The 24,081-nt window shown below is 44.9% G+C and overlaps 1 protein-coding gene across 3 annotated transcripts in view; it reads right to left on the reverse strand.

Moving 5' to 3' along the window:
- The window catches only part of CCDC50 (coiled-coil domain containing 50), a 42,913-nt gene that overhangs the window by 6,719 nt on the left and 12,113 nt on the right, over positions 1–24,081 (reverse strand). For 2 of the 3 annotated variants that reach the window (XM_058843568.1, XM_058843569.1), the window contains exons 2-11: positions 18,278–18,340; positions 16,829–16,958; positions 12,314–12,404; positions 9,539–9,656; positions 5,278–5,976; positions 3,606–3,712; positions 2,990–3,034; positions 2,342–2,446; positions 1,363–1,442; positions 280–377 (exon numbers count right to left, since the gene is read on the reverse strand). In XM_058843568.1, coding sequence (XP_058699551.1) covers positions 280–377; positions 1,363–1,442; positions 2,342–2,446; positions 2,990–3,034; positions 3,606–3,712; positions 5,278–5,976; positions 9,539–9,656; positions 12,314–12,404; positions 16,829–16,958; positions 18,278–18,340 — 1,536 coding nt within the window. The remainder of the gene's footprint in view (positions 1–279; positions 378–1,362; positions 1,443–2,341; positions 2,447–2,989; positions 3,035–3,605; positions 3,713–5,277; positions 5,977–9,538; positions 9,657–12,313; positions 12,405–16,828; positions 16,959–18,277; positions 18,341–24,081) is intronic. The other variant, XM_058843570.1, reaches the window with a different exon arrangement.

Raw genomic sequence — 24,081 nt, forward strand, 5'->3', positions numbered from 1 at the left:
TGCTACCAAATTTACAGTCATTCATCATTAAGAGATCACAGAGGACATACAGACAGCACCTTGACAAATGCCAGGCAAACCAATTCTGTTTTTTAGTCTCTCAGCCTGCAACGTGCTCAGCAAGTCCAACCCAAACAGTGCCCAGCATCACCTGCCTGCTGGGGCATTAATTCCTACTGCCCTTCTCTATTTGCATCACTTTCAATCACTCTGTCCCCTGCAGGCTCCTTGTGGGAGGAAAACAGCTGCCAATAACCCAAGTTGTGGGGCTGGTCCTACCTTTAGGAGAATGCTCAGGTTTGGGCATCTGGCGCAAGGGGCTGGGCTGGCTCGTGTAATACCGAGAGTGTTCAAAGTCATCCAGGTGAGGCTGTGACCTGCAAAGCACAGTGTGAAAGGAGTGTTGGGAAATAACAGCACAACAGTATAGGAAAAGCAACATCTCAGCTGTCTGGTCTGCTACTGTTAGTTTGATGCAAACCCTGTCTGGCCCAGGCTTTCTGCCTGCAGAACAGCTCCTCTGAGCATAGCCCATTACTGTTTCTGCAGTGAGAAAATGAGAGTATTTACTGCTTGTCATGGACTTCTTTAATTTAATAATGGTTAGAGTTGTCAGGAAATAAAGAACTTCCATTATTAAGTTTGCTGCAAACTTCATTTAAAAGGGCAGCATTTTAAAGTGGTTAATGCTTACAGTTTTACCCCCAGAGTATTTTAATATGATCTCTCTCAGTTTCCACCTGCACACTCCATTTGCTGTTTCTTTTGCATGTTCAACAACAATTTCTAGGTTCCTTTCTGGAATGGAAATCAAAGCCAGTGGGGTCACTTCCAGGGTTTAGTACCTCATGAAAAGCATTGAGTATTAAGGGATTCAGAAGCAGCACTGGGCTACAGCATGTTCCCAGCTTGGGATGCACAATGCTCTAGCTTGCAGGGTGGTATTCACATGGAGCAGCAGGAGATGTATACAGTGCTTAACTGGGAGCAAGGACCAAGGGAGCAGCTGTGCAAATGCCATGGTGATTATGCCTTCCTGCCCAGAGATGACATTTGGTTTCACATCCCCCAAAGCTGTTTAACCCTCTCAGTGTTTCTCTGGCATTTAACAAATGTCACTGCACAAGCTCATCAATCTCTGTCAACACCGGGCATGGGGACCAAGATGGACAAGTGCCACGAGCACAGTGAGTGACACACATCACCAAACATCTCATGAGCTCCGTGCCCCCCATCGCCCTGCTCTCCACCAAGTCCCTTGTGGGTGGGTCAGTTGATCATCCCACAGCTCCTCCCTAAGTCTCAGCTTCTCAGTAGCTTCCCAGCTGCACTCTCCATTCTTGCCAGCCAGTTCAAGCTCACCTTGAAGGCCTGTCACTTCTGTGTCGCTGAGTTTCGGGCCCTTCTCTTGACCTTGACCGTGTGGACTCGCCTGCATCAGGCTGATGGGAAGAAGGGAAATCAGCTCATCTGTGTGCCTTGCAAGACACCAGCCAGTACACTGGGAGTGTCACAATTCCACACAGACCTTTTGTGCTTAGTTTACACACAAAATTAACTACAGCCAGACATGCAAATGGCAGCACCAGGACTTGTTTTCAGTAAACCAAAGACAGCCTTGCTGAACAAAACTCAAATTTTGCACTAAAACATGGCAGCAGTAAGGGACTGTTCTGAAGCTGGGGCTGAACAGTCTGGGTGTAATGACTGTGCACAAGGCTGGGCTGAGCAGGAAGGACCAGCTGCAGGCAGCTGTGCTCCTACAACCACTGAAACTCAGTGAGGCTGAAAACAGCAGAGCTGCCATCATCCAGCCCCAAGATTAACACCATATCCCCTTTAGCACCTTAGCAGTGCTGACCATAAAACTTGCTGCCTATCCCCTTCCATGCTGGCCAGCCAAGCCTCTCTGGTGTTACTCCTACAAAAACCAGGCACAATAGACTCAGGACTTTCATTACACAGCCAGTTATGAGTCAGAGTGACAACTGAAGCAGCTACATTACCCTTACACAAACAGAACCAACTCCTGCTTTTATTCCTGCAGTCAAGATTTCAGCAAAGGGAAGATCCTGCACCAGGGACTGACAGTGCTTCAGGGAGGCCACAAGGTGCTGTGACATCCAGTGCCATCCTCCAAGGCCAGAGCCCAAGGATTACCTTGCTTGAGGCTGAAGCCAAAAGCATCTAACCAAAGAGGAGTCTCCAAAAGGCTCGGGAAGCAGCTGAATAACGGACAGCAAGACCCTTTAGATGCATCACCACACACAGTCACCTCCCTCTGGAAATGGGAATAACGTTATAGCACCTTATCTGTGGTGCCTCCTGAAGCCTGGCATACCTTCCAATCTTGGTCATGCCTCCTCTTTTCAAAGGAAGACTTTTCTCTCTCTTTCTCTTTTCTTAAAGCTTTTTTCTCCTCAGCCATCAAGAGACGAGCAATTTCCTAGAAGGGAAACACAGACTGTCAGACAATTTTACTGCACTTGTGGGTTCAAGTTATTCAAACCCTTTCCCATGGACAATTGGTGAATGGGAAGGGTGCAAATCCAGGATTTCATCCATCTGTGATCAGAAATCAAGGGACAGGGCAAAATTAAGACTGGTGACATGCAGCATGTCCAATAGCTCCCTGATTTACCAGAACTGCATTTGCAGAACCTTTCTGCCCTCTATCCCTTCTCCTTAAAGGGGTTGGTGGTTTATCTCACAGCATCTTGGGTAGTCTCTCCCATGGGATTCAGTTACAAGAAATGCTCTTCCAGAACCATGAACTTCCTGCTTTTGTCATGGCTGCAACAGGCAGCGCAACTCCCTGCTTGGCCAGCCTGAGCATATACACAAAACCCATCTGGGAGAAAATCCCACTGGAACCCCAAGCTTCCATTACAAGGAGAGAAATTAACAATTGGAGGGTCAGGGGAAACAAGGGCTGTTCAGCAGCTTCTGCAAGTAAAGGAAATCCACAAGAATTTGACTTGTTGCTCACCTCATCTTGGGCTACTTGAGCTGCCTTCTGATCTGCTTCATTAGCCTGGGTGGGGGGGGAAGTGGGGAAGGAAAAACAGAGACAAAAAATTAGCATCTCTGAATTAATCATACTCACTAACCTGCTGGGCAGGGCAAGTAAGTGCCCATACAAATACACCATCATCCTCTCCAAATATACTTAGGTACCCCAATACTCACCTCAGAACCCAACTTCTGTCTCCCATTTCAGTTTTTCAATTGAATTTTGCCCTCATGTACCTGCCAGGCCACATCACAATGCATTTCCCACTCTGCTGTCTTCTCTCTCAAAGATGGGCAATGGCCTGTCTCACCTGTGAGCTGCTCACACTAACTATATGCCATCTTCATCTGCCTGGAAACATCCACTTAATATCACTCTGCTTCAGTACTTTAATTTTGGGGTGTTTATTTCAAAAAATAGGGCTTATTAGTTGGAAGCCAGCTGTCACTCCATATTCACATGTATGGAAGACAAAGGTAATTAGCAGAATGCACAAAAGCAAGACCTCATATATTAAAGATTTACAAATTAAAGTTGTCCATGTTGGTTGCCTTAGTTTCTTTGAGTTGACCAATGCACCCTCTCTACTCACCAGGAGCTCTTCCTCCTGCAGCTTGCGAGCAATCTCTGCATCAGACAATTCCTGTTCCATTCGGCGTCCATCGTACATGCCTTGTTTCATCCCCCTCAAATTAGTGCCTACAGAATTATAAAAAAACCCAGTCAACTCAACCATTCTCCAAATTCTTTGGTAAGGAGATGCCCACAATCTCCTCAGCCACCTGCAAACCCCCCACTCAAGAGAAGCAGAGATCACCACCGTGTACCTGCCATACCACTGGTGTGAGAGCGCCTTTAGCTGAGGTGCAGCACACACCTTAGGGAGGTTTCTCTATGCACACAGCAGTATCTGGCACACCCTGTCTTAAATAACAAATGCAACTCCACGGCACAACAGGCCATGTCCCTTGAAGCAGTCTTTGGTGACAGCAATGCTAGCAAAGGAATTGTAATTTGTCACTCTCTGCATTGATAGAGATACAGTAGCAAAACTGGGCAGTAGAGAGCAGCCCAACGTTTGATATGAGCACAGCAGAGTCTGAACACACTGCTGAAGCAGCATGGGCTGCACGGGTTACCTGGGACAGGCTCAGACAATGAGTTTCCATACAATTTCTTCCTTGGGATGAGCCATGAATTTTATAATTCAATGAGAAAACAGACAAGTATGCATTGCTGAAGTTCATAAAATGTTCAGTTCTTGTATTGAGTACAGAGTTCTGTTATTTTAAGCTTAAACTGATTAACACTTATTTCCCTACAGAAAGCATTTGTATCATGAGGAAGAAGAATAATTGTCCCAGTATCTCCAGAGAGAGACACACATTATCTATCTTTCTCACCTTATCTTATGTGAAGATCAGTTAGATGGCTTAAAGCATAAACTGCCCCACACTTTGACAGACATAGATCCAAGTCTCTAAACTCCTACTTTGACTAGGTCACCCCTACTTCCACTGTGGCTTTAAAAGTAGAAAGATGGATCTGGATCTTTAAAGCCTCCAATCCCCAAGTGCTTGTTGTGCAAAGACTACACAGGTACACATTTCCCAGAAAATTCCACTTGTGCAGAATTTGGCAAGAATCTTACAAATAGAACCCAGCTGGATGCCCAGTGCCACTAGTGAAATTTGCCCAAAATGAATTAATTAAGATGCCAGCAGGCTTTTCAGTAAGAAGTGGATGAAAATTGATAGGTTTTTAGTGCTTAAGCACAGTGTCCTCACTTACAGTCCTGCATCTCAACTCTACAAAATACAACCATAACCTAACATTCTGGGTTTTGTTTTTTTTCTTTTCCTCCTGTACAAGGAGGCCACCACACAAAATGTATCACAAAAACAAAAGCTGGGTGTTGGTTGGAATTTTTTTGGGGGGGTCTTTTTTTGGGGATGGTGTGGTGTTTTTTTTGGTGAGGGGGGAGAAATTTGTTTTCTTAAACAGAAGAATACCAAGGGCACCACTTCCAACAATACCTTCTTACTCATCCTCTCCAATGCCATGGAATATCAGCACAGAGCAAGAACATCAGTGGATAGGAAGAATCCTGCTAAATCAGGGAGAAACCTGGGCAAGATTCCCTGTGTACACATTGCAGGTAGATACTGGAGAGAAGCATCTTCAAGGAAGCCAAACAGACACCAGCATGGGGCACGCAAAGGTCCAAACCACACATATGCACACCTTCCCCATCTCTTGGTTACCTGGGTCTCGCTGGCAGTCTCCAACCTTCCCCTGGCTCACAGCATGAGGGGATGGGGAGTGTCTCCTGTGTCCTGCCCTTTTGTAGGCTTTTGCCTCACCCCTCCTATGGTCATCTCTAGATTCAGCATCACAGAGCTTCTCATCACGTGCCATCCTGTGTGACGAGTGGCCCTGATGACGAGATTTATGTTTCTCAGGGTGCCGTCTGCCACCCCGATGCCAGGTCTCCTGCTCTGCCTCCAATTCCATCTCAAGAAGAGGAAGGTGCTTTTCTCTGTCTTGCCTTGGTGGCTTTCTGCTGTGCCGTGCTTCTTCTGTGAATCCATGCTCCAATTCCAGGTCAAGACTGAGAGGTCTCCTCTCCTTCTCCCTGCCAGCTGTCCTCCTCTCCCGCAGCTCCCAGCTATTGCTGTGATCATAGGCACGGTGCTCAATCTCTCCTTCCAGGTCAAGGCTGGGATGTCTCCTGGACCTTCCCTGGCTGGCTGTCCTCTGCTCCTGCTGATGGCCATTGCTGGCCTCCCTCAGCTGAGGAGACCTTTGGCAGCCCTCTGAGGTGGAGTGCCCGTGTTTGGGGGCACCGCGGGGCAAAGGCGAGGGGGGTCCTCGGCGCTCTCTCTGCTGGTGCCTGCACCTGCCGTGACTGTGTGCTCTGGGAGGTTCACAAATCTGCTCTCTGGGGTCACCCCAGGGCTGCTCTGAGCAATGTAGGGACAAACAAGGACCGGGTTAGTGGTTCAGGGGTTAATGGAGGTTCAAGGCCAGACTCACAGCAGAGAGATGAAGGAGCTTGATACAAGGTGCTAAAAATGCAGGCAAAGCAAAATGAAAGAAAGAATAATAACAGGGACAAATAAGGCTTGCAGGATACAAGAGGGGACACAGTGAAATGGCAGCCTGGCTAGCAGGGCAGCACAGGAGGCAACAAGGTTGGAGCAGAAAGCATAGGTCCAACCCAAAAGTGTCTGAGCACCTCCTAGACAAGGACTAGTCAATATAAAGCCAAATGACTTTTAATGATGCCACTGAGGCTGAAAAACAGCCAAGAGAGCAGCTCATCTCCTGATGACACATCACTACTACAGGATCCTGAAACCACCTGGGAAAGGTTTGCAAAGAGAGGCACAAGAGGCAGGAAAGGTCAGGAGACAATGAGGGGCGTAAGGCCAGGAGGGGCCAAGCAGAGTGGTCAGGTTGGACCCTGGTTTATAAGCATGGGTGCCCTGCCCTGGCCTCAGGCACAAGGTTTTTCATCAGAAAAAAACAGACTCACCTAATTGGGGGAAAGACCCACACAAAGCAGAAAGGAAGTAAACAGGTAGGATAGCATTTTTTGTTTTTTAGTTTTTTTTAAATACAAGAACAGAATAGCTGCAGCGTCCAAACATCCTCCACCACAGACTGTCACATATCTTTTGCAGACCCACAAGTTTCAGGGCCTGCGCTTATTCATTGTCTAAAAAGAAGTTTCAGCTCTGAAAGCAAAGACGGTTATGGATAGAAATTTTAGGGTAGAATAAGACTTCACAAAACCCAGGCTCCTGACCTCAGCGTTGTAGCTAGAAAAGCTCTTTACTTGACATTTTGGTGCGGTTGTTTCCTCTGTGCTTTCCAGAAAGCAGGTAGATTTTCTCTGCTTTTTATTTCAGTAATAAACCTGAAGCAGCTAGGATGCAGCAGTCTGCCTGCATACAATCTACTAATTGATTTATTTTTTCAACTAACCTATTTGCTAAGAAAAATCATTGCACTGAGTGAACTATTATCTCTACAGCAGCTTTTCAAAATGAAAAAAAAAAATGCCTTGAAGCAGAGATTGATTTGAAACAGAACTACATATACAACCCCCCACCAAAAATCCCTGCAGCAGCAGACTTTCCTCAACTGTCCAGTTTGTTTTATAGTATCTCAAAATATTTAAAATACATTTCACTGCACATGAATTACATTCTGTTTTAATGAATAGCTCTGTCTCACTTACAATCTATCTAGATTTCAGAGGGAGAAAAAACAAACCTCACACCAAAACTGAACGTTCCCTTTGAGTCATTCTATTCAGAAAAAACATTGTCAGAGCCAGTAAAAATAGACCCTACAGAAAATCCACCTTCAAAACAAGCCTGTGTGACTTTTATCCAGAACAAGTGTATTTTTTAAAAGTCCAAGAACTCTTAACAGGAACTGCTGTGGTTGCTCTTTAACTGGTTGGATTTTTTCTGTTCAGTTTTAGTTCATATGATTTACAGAGAAAAAATACCCAATCAAACAATCCAAGTGACTTACTGAACAACAGAGACCAGAACCTGAAAGGAAAAGTCAGTTTTGAACAATACCCGTAAGGATCTAAAAATTAATTCAATTTTGTCATTGAGGAAAGCTCAATAAATACAAGAGCAGAGCGCAGGAGAACACAAAAGAGCAAAGCCTGGCTGTGCTGGGAAAGGATTGCAACAGGTAGCACAACCATGCCAAGTAACCCAAGCAGAACATTTGCTTTTGGGGTATCTCAGGGTGATTAATTCATCAGCAGGTGCTGGTTCCTGTGGCACCTTCCACAGGGGCTATGTAAACACTCCACTGACCCTGGTGTTACTCCCTGAAGCAGCAAGTGACTGAGTGAATACAAAACTGTTTTTCATGGCACAAACACTTCTGGGAGGAACTCAGCCTTATCTCATGTTTATTTTTCCACTTTTAAAGAGCTCATATTGCTTTGGAGCAATAGGCCTAATCCACGTTCCTCCTGGAGGTGGATAAATTTTACCTCAGTCTCAAACAACAGAAAAAAGCCCCAAAACCACACCCCACCCCCAACTAAAACAAAAGAAACTTAAATCAAGGGGGTTTTATTTGCTTCAATTCACAACTAATGAGGAAAATACAAACCAAGGCTTCTGAAGCATAATCACATGGTGTCCAAGTAATTAAGCATTCCCAGAACAAGAAGCTAGATGATCCAGGCATAAAATCCACTCCAGTCGTTCATAGATTTTAAGGAGCACAGATCAAGAACAACAGGAAAAAAACTTAGACCCACAAGATATGCTGCTCTCGAAATCCACACCACAGTCTTACACAGGCTTTGTCAGCTGATTTGATATAAAAATCCATTCTGTCCTACTATCTCTGCAGGCACACTGCTATCTATGCTGCATTTTTTCAGACTTTTCCCATTTAATTCTGGAAACCTGAAGTGTGGGTTGGCCATAGGACTCCAAGATCAATTTTTCCCAGCTTTGAACATGTAGCAGGACTTGTGATCATGAAGTTTCCACTTGATTACTGTTTTGCACTTTTGAACTTTGTGCTTTGTACTTTCTTGGTTATCTTTGAATTTCTTCCCAATTGAAACTAAATACTTTGTAAGTTCAATTAATAGGCTTTAAAACTGCCAATGGCATTGATGTTAAAATAAGAAATGAGGTTTGATCTTCATATTCACAATCTGTTAATCAAAAGCAATCCATCTTCCCCACCACATTTTAGAAGAACAAACAGAGGAACCACCACCAGTGCACAGCAAAGCCATCCACAGATTGCTCCATAATTAAACACACCCTGATTCTCTCCTCACAGTTTAAAGAAGGTCTGCATTCAATCACAGAAGCTGACCAAAAGCAATAAAGCATTGTGGATCAAATCATTTCCACACTGTACAGTCCCAGATGATAATCACAGCAGAGACATTCTGTAGAGATGACCTTGTTCTTCAGTAAGTCATTCAAGGCAGTTGTGCTAATTATACAGCTTGGGTACATACCTGCAAGGAGCTATTTTTGAAACACATCTCCATGAACCAGCATTTGCTCCTTCATGTAGCCGTGCCAGCATCACAAATGAATGCATGGAACAGTCTCTCTTCAAATGCAAGCATGGAATTTCACCAGCATTTCTTCCCCACATCCTTGGTGTCACACAGCAGTAACTGCCTTATCAGCCACTGGCTTTTTCCACACTTTTAAAACACATATGTGCGGCTGCACTTGCACATAAACACACACCACTCTCCCTATCCCTGTCACTTAGGCCGCCTTCAAGGACAATAAAAACTACTAAATTGTCTTCTCTGCTTTTTTTTCTTTTTTAAACTAAATACTTCCTGATTATGAAATAATCCCATTCTAACACCGGAAACTGATGTAATGCTACAGTGCTAAATGCAGGACTGTAGGATAAAGGGAATTTCCTAAACTGGTTGTCAGACCACCAAGTCCACCTTACACTGACATGATCCTGACCTTTTATCTTGCAGAAACATACCTCCATTTTCTGCATAATAACTCTCTTCATAGCCTGTGTGTCCCTGGGACTCTGGGTAGTGCTTCTTGCGCTTTTTTTCTTCCTGCAGTTCTTTCTGTTGTAGGAGACGGGCAATATCCTGCAGATATGGAAGAAAACAGACATTAAATCACCACAAACAAGTACTTCCAGATTTTTTAATCAAATTCTTTATTCAATTATTAAAATCCCTACAAAAAAAAAAAGTTTAATTTTTCAGACAGTCAACAACATTACTCAAATTCAGCCCCTGGGCTGGATGAGGCTTTCAAATTATTGGGTGACAAAAGGGACCATGTCAGCAATCAGCATTCAACCTCACCCAGCCCCAGTGCTGAAATTCCAACACCATGGTAAACTCACAGGTTCCTGCTCCTCCTGCACATGAGCCTGCTAAGCCCTAATGGCCAAGGCAGGGCAGAAGGTACCGCGTGTGCAATCTCAGGCTTTCAACAAGGATTTGGAAGTCACAGAAGTGCACACCCACTCACAGGAGTGGGCAGGATCTCCCCCTTGCACTCTGCCAGGGAAGGAAAAACACAGAAGCAAAGACTGTCCAGCTAAAAGCACTTCTGACTGGAAGGAGCTCCCAGAGCAAACTGTGAACTCACTTCACACTAGCTGTAATTTTCAGGCACTACAGGATGCCAAGCAGAGAAATGCATCAGTTTGACAGACAGAGACTTGAAGGAAGAGAAAATCGAAAGGACATTAAGAAGAGCAAACTAGGCACAAGGCAGGAGCACAGTGGGGACTGCAGCCGTTTGTCTTCTGTCACAGTTTTGGTAGATATGCCAAACAGAAGAGCACTCCATTTTCCTAATTGGTTTTCTTTCGAGATGACTAATGGATCAACAAGGCCTAGGAACTGCAAACAGCTCCCTGGGGCTTGCTCCTCTGAGGCCCAGGAGCTTGTGAGTCAGTGAAGCCAGTCTGGAGCTAATGAACAAAGCTGGGAGATACCAGCAGGGCATGCTGCCCCTTTGGATGCTATTCATTTAAGCCTTCCTAATCCTCAGGACCTTTACAGAGCCATGCATGTAAAGTGGACACTGTAGGCAGGAAAGGCATGGCTGAAATGCAAACTTAGAGTCAACACCCTCCAGAGCCAAGCCAGCACTGGAGGACATTGGATGGCTGCTCAAGTACAAAGCATTACTTCAGGATTCAGGTAAGATCTGCTCTGAAACCAGCACTGTGAAAAATCTGGGAATGCCACAGGCTCCTTGAAAAAAAAAAAAGAAAAGAAGAAAAAGCCCAAAACCAAACAAACCAAAACATTACAAACCTCCACAAACTCCTTCCCTGACAAGGTTAACCTTTCTAGCAAGTACAGTAAGTCTATAAATACATGAGCTAAAGCACATTATCTCCAGGACTGAGACAGCTCAGGACTTGCAAATCCATACAAACCACTTCTTACAAACAGGATTCATAAGCAGGCAGGGCAGGCAGGCTTAGTGCTTCATTTAAAAACCCTGCACTCCAGAAAGGATCTGCCTCAGTCCTCAGCTACATTTCAGCCACACTTGGGAACTTCCCACGTACCAGCAGGAAGAGATAGAATATTTATGACTTCTCCTTGCTTTAAGCCACAGTCAGCTGAAGCCTGCTTCCAACAGCACAAGATGGTCAGCAGGCAGGTCTGACAGGCTGCAAGGACCTGTTGTCTGACCGCTAACATCCCTGCAGTTCTCTACCTGAAGCAGGAAGGAAAGGTGCAATTCCAAAAGTCAACATTAGTTTTGCATCTCCTTCACCTTCCCGATAAAAAAAATATGACAGATTGGCTACAGGATTTTTGCTTAAGAGGTAGTAAAGCATTCCTCCCATCCTGTTACCACAAGCTCCTCTTGGAAGCCAAGCCCTTTCCATCTGTCTGGGCAGCCTTACAGTACTTGCTTGGAATTAATCGTGGAAAAAGAAAATGAAGTCTTGCAAAAAAAATCCATGCATCTGTCAGGTAAGGGCAGATTCTTATTTCAGGCTCTTCCAGGAAATACAGCCTTGTGTTCAAGCTCTTTGTATACAGAGAATGCCACCAGGTGCCTCTTAAATATCCTGAGACAACTCAGGCCACTTTGGAAATCATCTGAAATCTAAAATGGGGACACACTTCGGGCTCTCACAGGTGTTCCTCTACTCTGTGGATTTCTTGAAAACTTAATCTGACAGGCTGACCCACTGAGGTGACCAACAAGCAAAATCCTTTGTACACTATGAACAAATCACACCACCCACTCTCAAGCAAAAGCAGCAGAGAAAATTCTGAAGTCACAAAAGGAATCTGCTAGCTAGAAACTGTAACAGGGTGTTCAGGCTGTGAAAGACTAAACTGAAGAGTGGAGAAGCCAGAAGCAGATGGCTGGGCTGAGAGTCCTGCTGAAATCTTTGCATCAAAGACAAAGAAATCACAGCCTGTTTTGCATTTGAGAAAGCAAGCGTGTCTCAGAGTCTATAAACAATTACAATTTCCTACAGCGAGGCAATAAATACCCCAAGAAGACTAACCTATTACTGGCCCTCTTCATTAGCAAGGCCACTGGCATCAACAACCCTTATGACCCTTGAGTGTGAGTACTATGACTGTATCTTATTCCTGTAACAGGACTCCCCAAAATCTCTGTGCATACAGAGATCTGTCAAGACAAGGACTGCCACCATGCAAGCCAACTCCTGTGGCCACTGGCCAAGAAATGTCTATCCTGAAAGGGCTGCTACAAATAGCCCTGCCATCCCTGCAGCTTTAAAGGTTACCTCGTCTTTTTCCTCTTGCCTGCGGCGTTCCTCTGCTTCAAACGCAAGCTTCACTTGGATTTCCTGAGCAATCTCGCAGTCCTGTCGTTCCCTAGAAGGCAAGGAGACAGGGATTATAGGCAGCTGAAATCACAGGCATCACTCAGCCTGGAAAAAGGGATAAAAGAGCTAAAAAAAAATCCACCTGATTTACACAAAAGAATTATTACTCAGTGTTAGTGCAGAGCTGTGAATCCTCATCAGGGACCAGAACTCCTTGTACTTACTGGTGGCCAAATCTAGAAAATACTTCCCAAAATATCCACGGAGTAAAAAGTAAAAAGAGATTCATGGGCAGATTGCTAAGAAATGAGATAGGTACTACAAAATAGGGCAGGCCAAGGTAGTGCTCAGGAGTCTGCAAACAACCTAATTCTGCTGAGTTTTTGTACGTGTGGTATCAAAGGAGGGGTTCACGCGTATGGTTAATGCAGGCACTTCTGGGAAGTGGCTTTCGCTTGTAAGCCGAAGAGAAGGAAGTGCAGGAATATGGTACATAGGCCAAGTGGAGGCTGGAGGTGGCAGTAAAGTAATGAATGAGAAATGCCACTGAGGTGGGATGAGACACAAAAGCAGGACCAGTGCCAAGAGGCAAGGGAGCAACATGTCTGAAAACAAGGGGGAAGGAGCCATTGCTACAGTGCCAGTAAGGATGCAGGAACACAAGACTGCATTAACTGGGGACGGGGAGAGATCAGAGCAATTGAGACATGAGAGGTTTGGCTGAGCAGATAGACCAGGAAGGCTGGAAATCATCTGCAAGAACAGTGCCACATTCAGCAGCATGCTCTGATGCCCAGCAAACAGGCTGGAACAATAGCCAAGGATTCTTCAGGACAATTCAGAAACGGGCTGGGAGATTTGAAAAGAAAGACTAAAACCTCTCAGCACTGTTGAGATTGAGCTAAAGAGCAGCTCTAAACAGGTCAGAAAAGTCAATCCCCACAACTGCAGCTACTGAAAGGCAAGGCATAGGAGGAGAACAGCTGGGAGCAGCAACAAGCAGAGTTATCAGAATACAATCTTTTGCAGAATAAACTGACAATGAACAGATAGGTGATGAGAAGACTACCAAGAGCTGAAGATAAGCAAGTAAGTGAAGCAGACCGAGCTATGCCTAAGCTGTGCTACGTGGGCTGGAGCAACCAGCTCTAGGTTTGAGGAAGAATCTGGGCATAAATGACCTAGTGAATCTGGAGGCAAAAGACTGGGAGAGAACTGAGGACATGAGAAGAGGAAGATAAAACACTTTTAAGTGCAGACAAGCACTTTTTGTTGCAAAACCAAGAAATGTGGCATGGCTGGAGCAGCCAGTGGCACAACAGGGCCTTCTTTTACAGAAAGTAGATAGAAGGAGGAGAGAAGCAGAAGGGGTGGATATGTGGCAAGGGTGGAGAGGAAGGACATTGCAACATGAGTGTTTGGAGAACAGATGTCACTAAGAAACAACTCATTTGTCATAGGCAACCAAAAGGCACACAGAGCAAGAAGGAAAAGAAGACTATTTCTGTCAACAGCTCCTTGGAAGCAGACCTGCAATCAGGCTGGAGTTATCAGCAGGTTAAACATGACATCTTATGACATGAATTTCTTTCATCCAGGTAATAAAACCTGGCTACTTTTGCATGTGCCTATGTGTGTTTCATTTGACTCTGGGGACAGATCTGTTCAAAGCCACAGGAGTTCACACAGCAGCACATCTAGCTCTTAAGCGTGCTTTTTAAAAAAGGGACCTTGGCAAAGCTGGCACCAGCAGAGAACCACAGCTTCCAGCAAAACAGTAGCTGAATAAGTAAATCCTAGGGAGCAGGTTGTCAGTGAGCCTGGTAGTGGATCCTTTACAACCCCAGGCTCTGAGGACATGAAACCAGGTAGAAAATAAGTTAGAAAGGTCAGACACATCAAGGCATTGCACGTCTCCAGTTCCCCTGGCACCTGTGAGCAGAGCTAAGGTGCCAAGTTCATCAGCACAAAATGACTTGCTAAATGCTTAAAATACATCCTATTGCAGACAAACAGGACAGAAAAATAACTAATCATCTTTCACAGCCAAGGCAACAAGGTCATTGCCTCTCTGTTAGCAGCAAAGAACACCACAAGTATTGGAAACACAAAAGCATTTTCTTCTTTCTCATGGCACATCTTGGAATACACCACATCAATTCCTAAGAACTAAACAGCCACAGAGGATTAGATTTGGGGTTTTATTGCTCAGCAGTAATTAAATACTGAGACTTGATTAGTCAGTCAACAAAGTAATGTATTAACTTGTGTGAGCATAAGAAAATAGGTTCAAGAGCTTTGACAGCTCTTCTTGTCCTTTATTTTCCTTAATGTGAGCTCCAGTGCCCATCAGACCCCAGAAATCAGCCAGAGCAACATAAAAATCACCACTCCTGAACATCCCACTCATGTCCTTCACTCCTGGACAGCCAGGAGTGTTAAGAATGTTGTGAAAACTCTACATCAGTTTATAAAACTAAAATTTTGTGTGATCAGAAAGCTCCCTCCCATTCACAGTGACTGCAGCTACTAGTTGCTGCCAGGTAAGGAGAAAAAAGGGAATGTTTAAGGGAACTGTTCAAAGGAACTGTTCACATCAGTGCAACAGAGCTATCACAGCACTGAGAGCAAAACAGGGAAAGAACATATTTTCACACTATTTTATTTTAGTAATCTTGCTACTATGCTTAGCAGTGTGCAGGCTGCTCAGCTAGATGTGAGAGATGCTTTTAAAGCACAAAAATCAGGTTTGATGCTTCCCTGAATTCTTAAAAAGAAATGTTTCTATTCTCTCATTTATCTTCACAAAGTCTTTCTGAGAGAAATTAGGACTTGAATGAGAAGAAAGCAAATAAATTTGAAGAGGTTTTTTGTTTTCTGCTTCTAAAGACCTCTTAGCTCTGCCCTCTTACTCCTCCCATCACTGTGTAGTTTCAAACTGCCCTAGATGACACAGAGAGCAACAACACGGATTATTTTGTTGCCAGATCATGGACAAGGAAGAGACAGTGGGAACATACAAAGAACTAAGGAAGAAAAAGATCCAATTACAAAAGGAAGCCTCCAACTTCTTTTACTATTTTTGCAAAAGAGGTCCTGCTCTCAGAAGCAGAACGGCTGCTGACACAACATTTTACATCAGCAGTTCTGTCTGTGCTTTAGCTCCAAAGTTCGTAAATCCCATTTTACAGAGTCCTACAACAAGAAAATTGTTTGCAGCTCCTAGCAAAAGGAATCATGTCTGCCATACAAAATCAATTTTTATGTTGTATTTTTATACTCACTCACATCTCTAATTGGTAATAAGACAAAACTATTGAAAAAAAGCACAGACTTGAGAGATGCATATGTACATAACGTCTGTCCCAGTATGCTGATCTGTCACGCCCCAGCTTCAAAGCTTTCATGAGATGCTGCTTTGAAGCCAGTCCTGTATCTCCCACATCTGCAGCACAGAGCTCTTCTGCTCTGTCACTGGTCCTGTCAGATGAGCCACCCAGGCTCTGTGATCCACCACCAACTGCACCTGGTGGGTGGCATCCCAGAGCCCAACAAAAGCCGGGAGGCAGCACAGCTGCTGGGAGATTCATCCTGCCTTGTAGACCTTGTATTTGCAGGGACCCCCATCCAGCCACCTCTCACAAGTGGGATCTGGCTGAGCCCGGTCACACAAACTCTGCAAGTCCACCCTGGATTTGAAACAGTTTGTTTTGCCCTGTGCTGCCATGTTTAGCTTCTACAGCAGCTCCACAGCTGAGAGCCGTGCCACACAGAGAGCCAAACCACAGACCACAGGGTTAAGATGTGGTGAGTAGGGACTGAGCAAACCTGCAGAGCAAACTGGATCACTGATTAAATACCCTCCCACAGTTGCTGCAGAAGTCAGTGACTGCAAGAGAAGGCCTGTCCCCCAACACCCATCCCATCGAGCCACCCTGGAGCAGCAATTCCCCTTCCCAGGTCATTTCACACTGAATATCTGCAAGCACAGGCAGGGGCTTTCAGCTGTCAGCAGGACACCAAAAAGCATCACACCCAGCTCCTCAAAAGCACATCATCAGGCACAGGGAAAACACACTAATATCTGCAATTTCAACATAAGGGAGATTTCCCCTGTAGCACTGTGGCACAGGTCCCTCACTCTCAAACTTCAGCCAGGGACAAGGTCAACACAAGTGGCCAAGTTACCCCATTTTGACAACAAGCAGTACAATGGGAAGGCTCCTTCTGATCAACAGACAACAGTATCTAAGGCAGGATGGGCTTCAGGACCACCTGCTCCCACCCTGTTCTCATTCCTCTGTGGCAGAGCCTGCTATCAATACTTTTACAGCAATGGACAGCCAAAGTAAAAAAGAAACAAAAGCAAAAGGCTGATGAACTGCACGCACTGTCAACTCAAAGCAGCTGATATTAGTGCTCTGACCAAATGGGACTAGCATTCCCATTCCAAGATCTCCAGCACAAACTCACAAGTCTTTTTGGTGTTTCTGGATTTGAGCACGAGCTTTCTTATCCTCCTCCTCTTGCAGTTGCTTGGCCATCTGCAAGTCATGTTGCACCAGACGATTACGCTGAACATTTGTGGCCAAGTGATGCTCAACTGGAAATAAACACAGACAAGAACCCTCAAATCAGGCTGCAGAACTTCACTGTGTGAACAAGATAAACCAAGTGGGAGGGAGATTCCAGCCCAGAAAGGAAGACAGATCTTGGCAGGGAAACACCGAGCAATCTCTCTAAAGGTGGGAAAGTCCTGAACTGAAATTATGCTAGCAGCTTGAGATTGCCTCTTTTCAGCACTGAGGGGGCTGTATACATGTCTGTTACCAAAACAAGCTCTGCATGTCTTAACATACCTACGTTTATGGGGAATAGTTTTTAGGCTTTGGATTTCATTTTCTGACCATGGAAAATCACCTTAGATGAATGAAGTGGGTCTGGGAGGGACCACCAGAGGCCAGTGAGGATGTGCTGAACCTAAACCACTCCTTATGGATACTTTCCAAATTTGTTCTCAAGAACCTCTACAGAAGAAAACTCCTCTCACTCTCAGCATAATCAGTTCTAAAAATCTCACTACCTTTATATTTAGCAACAGAGCAACTTAGTGCTCCAGTGAGTCCTTTACCATACATGGATATTGCCTGCCAGAAAAAATGGCTACATGAACTGCAGCCCAGTCATCTTTAATTCAGTGGTCTCAGGTTCCAGCACCAAGGGCACAAGCAGCTGCACCCTTGGTGGAGCAGCAGGAATGGCATTAGCACCTGGTACTGGCAGATACCAAACTGGTGAGAAGTTGATTAGAGAGGCCACCACACTTGAAACTGCAATGTAAACATACCCAAAGTAACAGATAAGCTTGTAAAAAAAATAATCATTAAAAAAAAAAAAAAAGGACCAATCACTTTGAAGTTCCTGGCTGTACTTTTATTTCTCCTTTATAAACCCTTCGAGTGTACAGCTGCCCTACCTCAAAATGTCTGAAAAGGAAGGCTCCTTTCAAAAGGCAGACACTGGCAATTCTGAAATAAGTAAACAAACAGACCTCTTCTGGTTGTACTTCAGGTCAGACTATAAAACTTGAAGCTTCCAAAATTGCTAGTCATTTCTAAAATCCTTGCACAGCAACAAAACCCCAAGTGCACTCCTACATGCAATTTTATCATAAATGGCATAAACAAACTCAGCACAAAATTGAAATATGAAATGCAACTATCTCTGGGGTACAATGTGAGTTGGAGCAGAGAGAAGTGTAGTATTACAGGATAGTGAAGACAGCAATAATAAACTGTATTCCATTAAAAGGATAAAAATTAAATAAAAGCAGGAAGCATTTTTCTTGGCAAAATCAAATAAAGCCAGATATCTGTTGGGACAAGGTTGCTTCAGTTTGTTCAGAAGATGATTGCTACTTACTCTCTTGTTCCTGTAAATTATGGGCCAAGGTATGATCTTCCAGAATAGCAAAGTCTCGACATACTGAATAGGGAAACAAAGTAAAGATAATTAGCATCAGGAAAAACAAAAACAAACAAAAAAGCATCAAACGAGCTATGGCAATCAGGGGAGCATAGAGACACATGGACTTCTGACACACTTTCTACCAGCCAAGGTTTGGACTTGTGTTTTCCCCCATTCCTGCCATCATGTCTATTTTTGTACATATTTATTTCTTTGTCCTTGTTGGCATAAAATGCCTTCTCCACTCTTCCCTCCACTTTCACTTAAAGAACAGAACTGTTCATGCTACCACTGGATCAGATCTTATGTACAAACCTCTGCATTCCATTCAAACAGAATATATATTATATATTTATAGCAATGCCCACACTGACTGCATTCGGTTAAAACCAAGGGCAAGCATTTGTGCTTACTGTGACTTCCTGTGCCAGGTTAAAGAGTCTGAGAATACTATTTTCATGGCACAAGGGGTATGTGCACACTGGCACCTCTCCAAACCTGAACAGACTGAGCTCCATGGCTCTCACTGCAAGGCATTTCCACCAGCTCAGGCATTATTTTCAGTTGTTTCTTGTAAGCTTTACTGATTTAAAGTGCAGATGCTGGATTTGCACCTAGAACCCAGATATGTGATCAACCACAGCATTATGGGCAGTGAGAAGTAGAGCTTCTTCAAAAGATGCTGAAAATGACCTTGAGAAAAGTGAAATCGGAAACAGATTAACTCCCTTTAGCACCAGTTTAAAAGCAGAAGATATTTGCCAATGCCTATCACTTTCCCACCTGAACTTCTAAAGGAATGCTCTACTTGCATTGTAGAAAAACACCAGAGTGTATTTTTAACTTGTTATGATATGCAGTAGGGCAACAAAACACAAGCCACATACATACTGGGACAGGGACAGACACACAGCATCAGGCTCAGCCTTTTGGTGGCAGGTTCACATCAGCTTCTCAGTGAACTCAAGACAGACAGTGACCTGTCTCACACACCTGCCAGACCTGCCATTTCTGCCTGCTTCAAGAGCAGTTTAAGGCAGTGGCACCAAAAATTTACACTAGAGACGTCTGTCACTTATTTTTCCCTCAATGTGACAAGCTAAGAAGCCTAACAGCACCCACAGAGGGGAACATTTCCCACTTGAAACACAACACAAAACAGAACTACAAGGTGCTTCTAAAGCCACAGAGGGAAGTACAAACTCCTTCTGCTGCACTCCACTGGCAAAACCTCTGGGGAAGACCAAGATTTCTCTTTAGCAGAGCGCAGGTACAGCCTAAAAGATTAACTGAAAATAATCCCAAAACCCCCAGCATGCATCAAAAGTACAAGGGGAATTTATGAGGATTCTGTTTGTGAAAGGGTTCAGTCAGAAAAGATAAAACATTTCCATCACCACAAAGGAAATGAGAAAGTAGCTGCATTTTCCTGAGCCACAATCTCACAAGCCTTCCCTTTTCTCACAGATGCACATGCCCCACTAGAGAAGCATCAAGACATTACTCTACACCCAGGTATCCTCACAAAATATGTGGAAGAGTTTCTAGTAGTCTGTACCAAGAGATCAGATAATACTTTATCATATTCAATGGTATTTTTGGTCCAGTCTGCATTGAAAGGTGTTTTCAGATGACAAAATCTCCTAACAGCCAGAGCAACACTTCAGGGAAGGACAGTGACATGCAGCAGGGTGGAGATGAGGACAAAGGTTAGTTATATGATCCCACAGTGGCCCACTTTAAGCATGAACAAATCTGGATGGTGTAATTAAGGTTTTGTTGTTGCTTTTTTTTCATTGCAACTTCTTTTAAAAAAGGAAAGATGATATGAAACTCAATAGCATTGAAATGCTTCCAGTGGCCATTTCCGTACAAAGAAAAAATGTTGCCTTGAGCCACAGATGTGGAAAATCCACAGCTGAGTCACAGGCAGCAGTGCTATTCACAGGTGACAAACCCAGAGTGCTCGGTGGTCACCAACACATGCTTTTTACTGGACAGGGCAAGAGAATCTTGCCCTAGAGAATAATTCTGTGATCCCTAATACTACTTCAGCTTCCTGATTTTGGAACAACCACCTTCTGCTCACAAGAAGCATCATCTGGCTTGCTGGAAGGACACATCTAACTCAAGAGGTTTGAGCCTCACCATGAGTTCAGAGCTAACCAAGGACACCTCAGCACAGAGCCAGTCTGCTCAAATCTAGGGCTAATATTACTGCTATGTATTTAAGAAGCAGCACTTACTCTTGCCTGTTTAAAAACAACCAACCACAACAACAGAGAGAATGGGAGGATGGGAGGGAAGTGATATTTTTAACTGCAATAGGTCTCTGAGCAAGTCCACAACACAGCTGCCTGAACAGCTGTACCAGTAAGACAAGGCAGGCAGCACAGGAGCAAGGATGAATATTTCAGAGCTACACATTTTTTTTTGCACAGGGATCACTGCTACAAGTAATGCTTATAAAAGTACATCCTAGCCCTTCCCAAACCCATCCTGCACAGGCTCACACTGTTCTGATCCCTGTGGTATTCAAGAGCTCTGTCTTGTTAGTCAGTCATGGTGCTAACAGTGCTGGCAGGAGCTTTCTCCAGCATCCCCAGAGACATGAGCATGGGAGGACTTTAGCTTTAGTTTTGTTTTTTTGGTTTTTTACTTCATTCTACTCACACCCAGACACACTTCTCTGCTTGGAAAAATACACGTTACAGAAACATGCTTGGCACATGGGTGAGAAAGTGGGAAGGCCATGGTAGGACATTGATCCTTGTATTCTGATAGTCTTGCACCAACCCCAGAACCTCATCTGTATCACTGAGCTTTATTCCTACAATACAGCAATGATTGTTTAACCTTTTTGGATCTACAGGCCACTAAAGACTTCCTAAAGAAAGCATGTGCTCAAAATAAAAAGGCAAAATCCATACAGACTCGTGTTCCATAAACAGGCCTGCTTCTTCTAGATGCTCCTCCAGAGAAGTGCTGGAAGTTGTCCATGGCTCTCCAAACAAACAAGCAAAACAAGCTCCTCAAATTCTCAGCTCTGACAGGCTACAGCTGAAAGCTGCTGGATGTCACAGACATAAAGCAGGGACAAAGGCTCCTGTTTAGATTGTTTTGAAGTTCAGTGCCAGGAACAAGAAGCACATATAGGCCAGAGCACCACCTTCCCTGGTGCAGCTTCCAGTTCCTGACCCAAAGGTGCCAAGGTCCAGTGCCATCCCCAACATGGCCACACAGCACCCAGACCTGAGGCTGTGCCCTGCCACTGCCTGTCCCACATCCACACAACACCGGCAAAGTAAATGGGGACGCTGCCCTGGGATGAGCCACCAACTTGCAGGCTTCAACATGAATAAAGGGGCTGGGTCTTAAACCAGGGATATTAACCCACCAAGGTCCAGTACAGAGAGAGGGAAGCTGGACAGTTAGCACAGATATGCACACTGGAAGCTCCTCAGTGTCCGGGTTCCCTGGTGTTCCCATCTCACAGAGGACACAGCATGGAACAGACTGGTAGGGCAGCAGCAAGCCTTGGGTTTGTTCACACATTTGGAATTATTTGAGCATTGCTGAAGAAGCCATTTGGCTGCACACACACTCCTGTTACAAACCCAAACAGACAGTTCGAGCACACAGCCCTCTCTTTGTGCTGCTGTGGCTGCTGGCAAGGCAGGCAGCACAAGACCTTTCGTCACTGTCAGAAACTTGGCTGGGCTGGCTGCCTCCAACTCATCTGAGCACATTATTCTCAAGTCCCATCAGCCTGAGAACAGCGTGCAAAGGAAGATGAGAACATCCCATTATGAAGACAACTAAGCACTGTCAGACAGCCATGTGGCAAGGCATGGGAACACCTGCACCTCCCTAGCAGATTTTGGGCTGATGGCAGTGTAGAGCATTCCCTCACAACTAGACCCAGCACCCATGGCACCGAGCCAAGCATGACAGCAGCTGCAAGTGAGGCCAAGGATCCTTGAAGACTCACAATGAGGCAACTATGAAATAATTGGAGATGTGGACTGGCTAGGCACAGTCTGAATTGAAGTTTCATCAGCACTAGTTCTCATTCCCTGCCCTATCTCAGCAGGGTGCAGCACAACCATTACTAGGTATTATGTACACTGGGTTTGTGCTGAGAAATAGGATGGCCCCAATGAAAACAGACTCAATTTCTACTCTCTGAAACACTTCGTATTTAAGGGACAAGAAATCCATTTCCTTGCTCCCTAACTGTATGTCTAAAAAATGAAAGGTGAGATTAATATTACCTTCACTGTTGCAAATTAACTTAACTTCCCATCCCTGGGCCCTGGCTGGGAGTGACCAGGCAAACAACAGCAGGGGTGCAATCAGAGCTACAATTGGCAAGTCCAGTGAAGTCTGAAACAGTCACACCAGGTTTACCATAGTCTGATGAAGACAATCTGCCTTGGCATAGCAGGGAGCAGACCAGGAATACACTCTGGCACAGCTGTCAATAAAGAAATGCCTGCCCAGATACAGTGGCTGCTGTGTCCAGCAGAGGTGCCAGCTGGGAGGATGAGGGCAGAAGCATCACCCTTAACAGTGATCCAAAATCCATGTACAGAAGAGCCTCACTTGCCAGCTCACTTGTCTTGAGGAATCCTCGAGAGCATCTCTGCATGCTTCAAGCACAGGTCTTCTCCTCTGGTAGTTCTCACTGGAAATATGCCTTTTTGTGCATTGGTGCATCTGACACTCTTGGAAGCAAGGCTGCAGCCCTGCCTTTATGGCAGAAAGTCCCTAGGTACAACAGCTCAGCAAAATTTCATGAAATAACCTCTTCCATTTTACATTCTGCCACCCACCTCACTTTCTCCAGCATTACCTCAGCTCCACAGCTCAGCATTTCTGACATCCCAAACTGCTTCAAACAGATCGAGGTAACCACAAGAGAGGAGCAAAGGCAGCCTTAGATGTTGTTAGTGATACTCAGGTGTGTGACAAAGAGGTAGGTAACACCCAAGAATGGGTGGTGTGGAACACACAGTCTCAGCAAGAGGTCAGCCCCCACTGGCTTTTCCAGAAAGGTTCACAGCAAAACATCGCCCTCACTTCTGCCTGAAGTCTTAGATCATGTTTTGACATTCACTGCAGGTCCCAAGGGCCCCCATGGTTCACGAGGCCCACATAACGTGTCCAGGATACGGGCCAGTTCAATGACCCAGGGACCACAGATGCATGTTCCAAGCATTTCCTTTTTGGTCTTAAAAACCATCTCTTTCTCCCCACCCCCTCCACTCCCAGCATTTTCCGTCAGCACTGTGCGCTCGGCAATTCACAAAATAAACTAGGTGTGAGTCATACGCAGTTTAGAGCATCTGCAGTTTCCAAGTTCTAATCTGAAGGACAGGAGGGAGAGGAAAGACAAAAGTAACATGAAAAAGCAGTATCATCAGCTAAAAAGTCATTTTTAGGGCCTACAGAGCTGATAAATTAATGCCAAGCAGCAAATGCAGCCTTTTACAAGCCAGCAGTCTCAGAAGGATGCCTGTGTTATGTAGATTCCTGCAGATTAGAAAGCAGGCTGGGATCTCTTAGAGACTCTTACCAGTAGGGACTGGTCAGGCCACTCCAAGACAGGTAAATCTCCAAAACCTGCAATTTCCTTGAAACAAAGCCAACCTGACCCAGCTGGAGGTGAGAGGCTGCCCTGAGGGCAGCTTTCAGATAAAACATGCAACTGGGACCTTTCCTTCCCAGACCCAGCAAAGCTGCTCTGTGAGATACAT

This window comes from Poecile atricapillus, chromosome 8 (assembly GCF_030490865.1).
Source record: "Poecile atricapillus isolate bPoeAtr1 chromosome 8, bPoeAtr1.hap1, whole genome shotgun sequence".
NCBI classification, from domain to species: Eukaryota; Metazoa; Chordata; class Aves; order Passeriformes; family Paridae; genus Poecile; species Poecile atricapillus.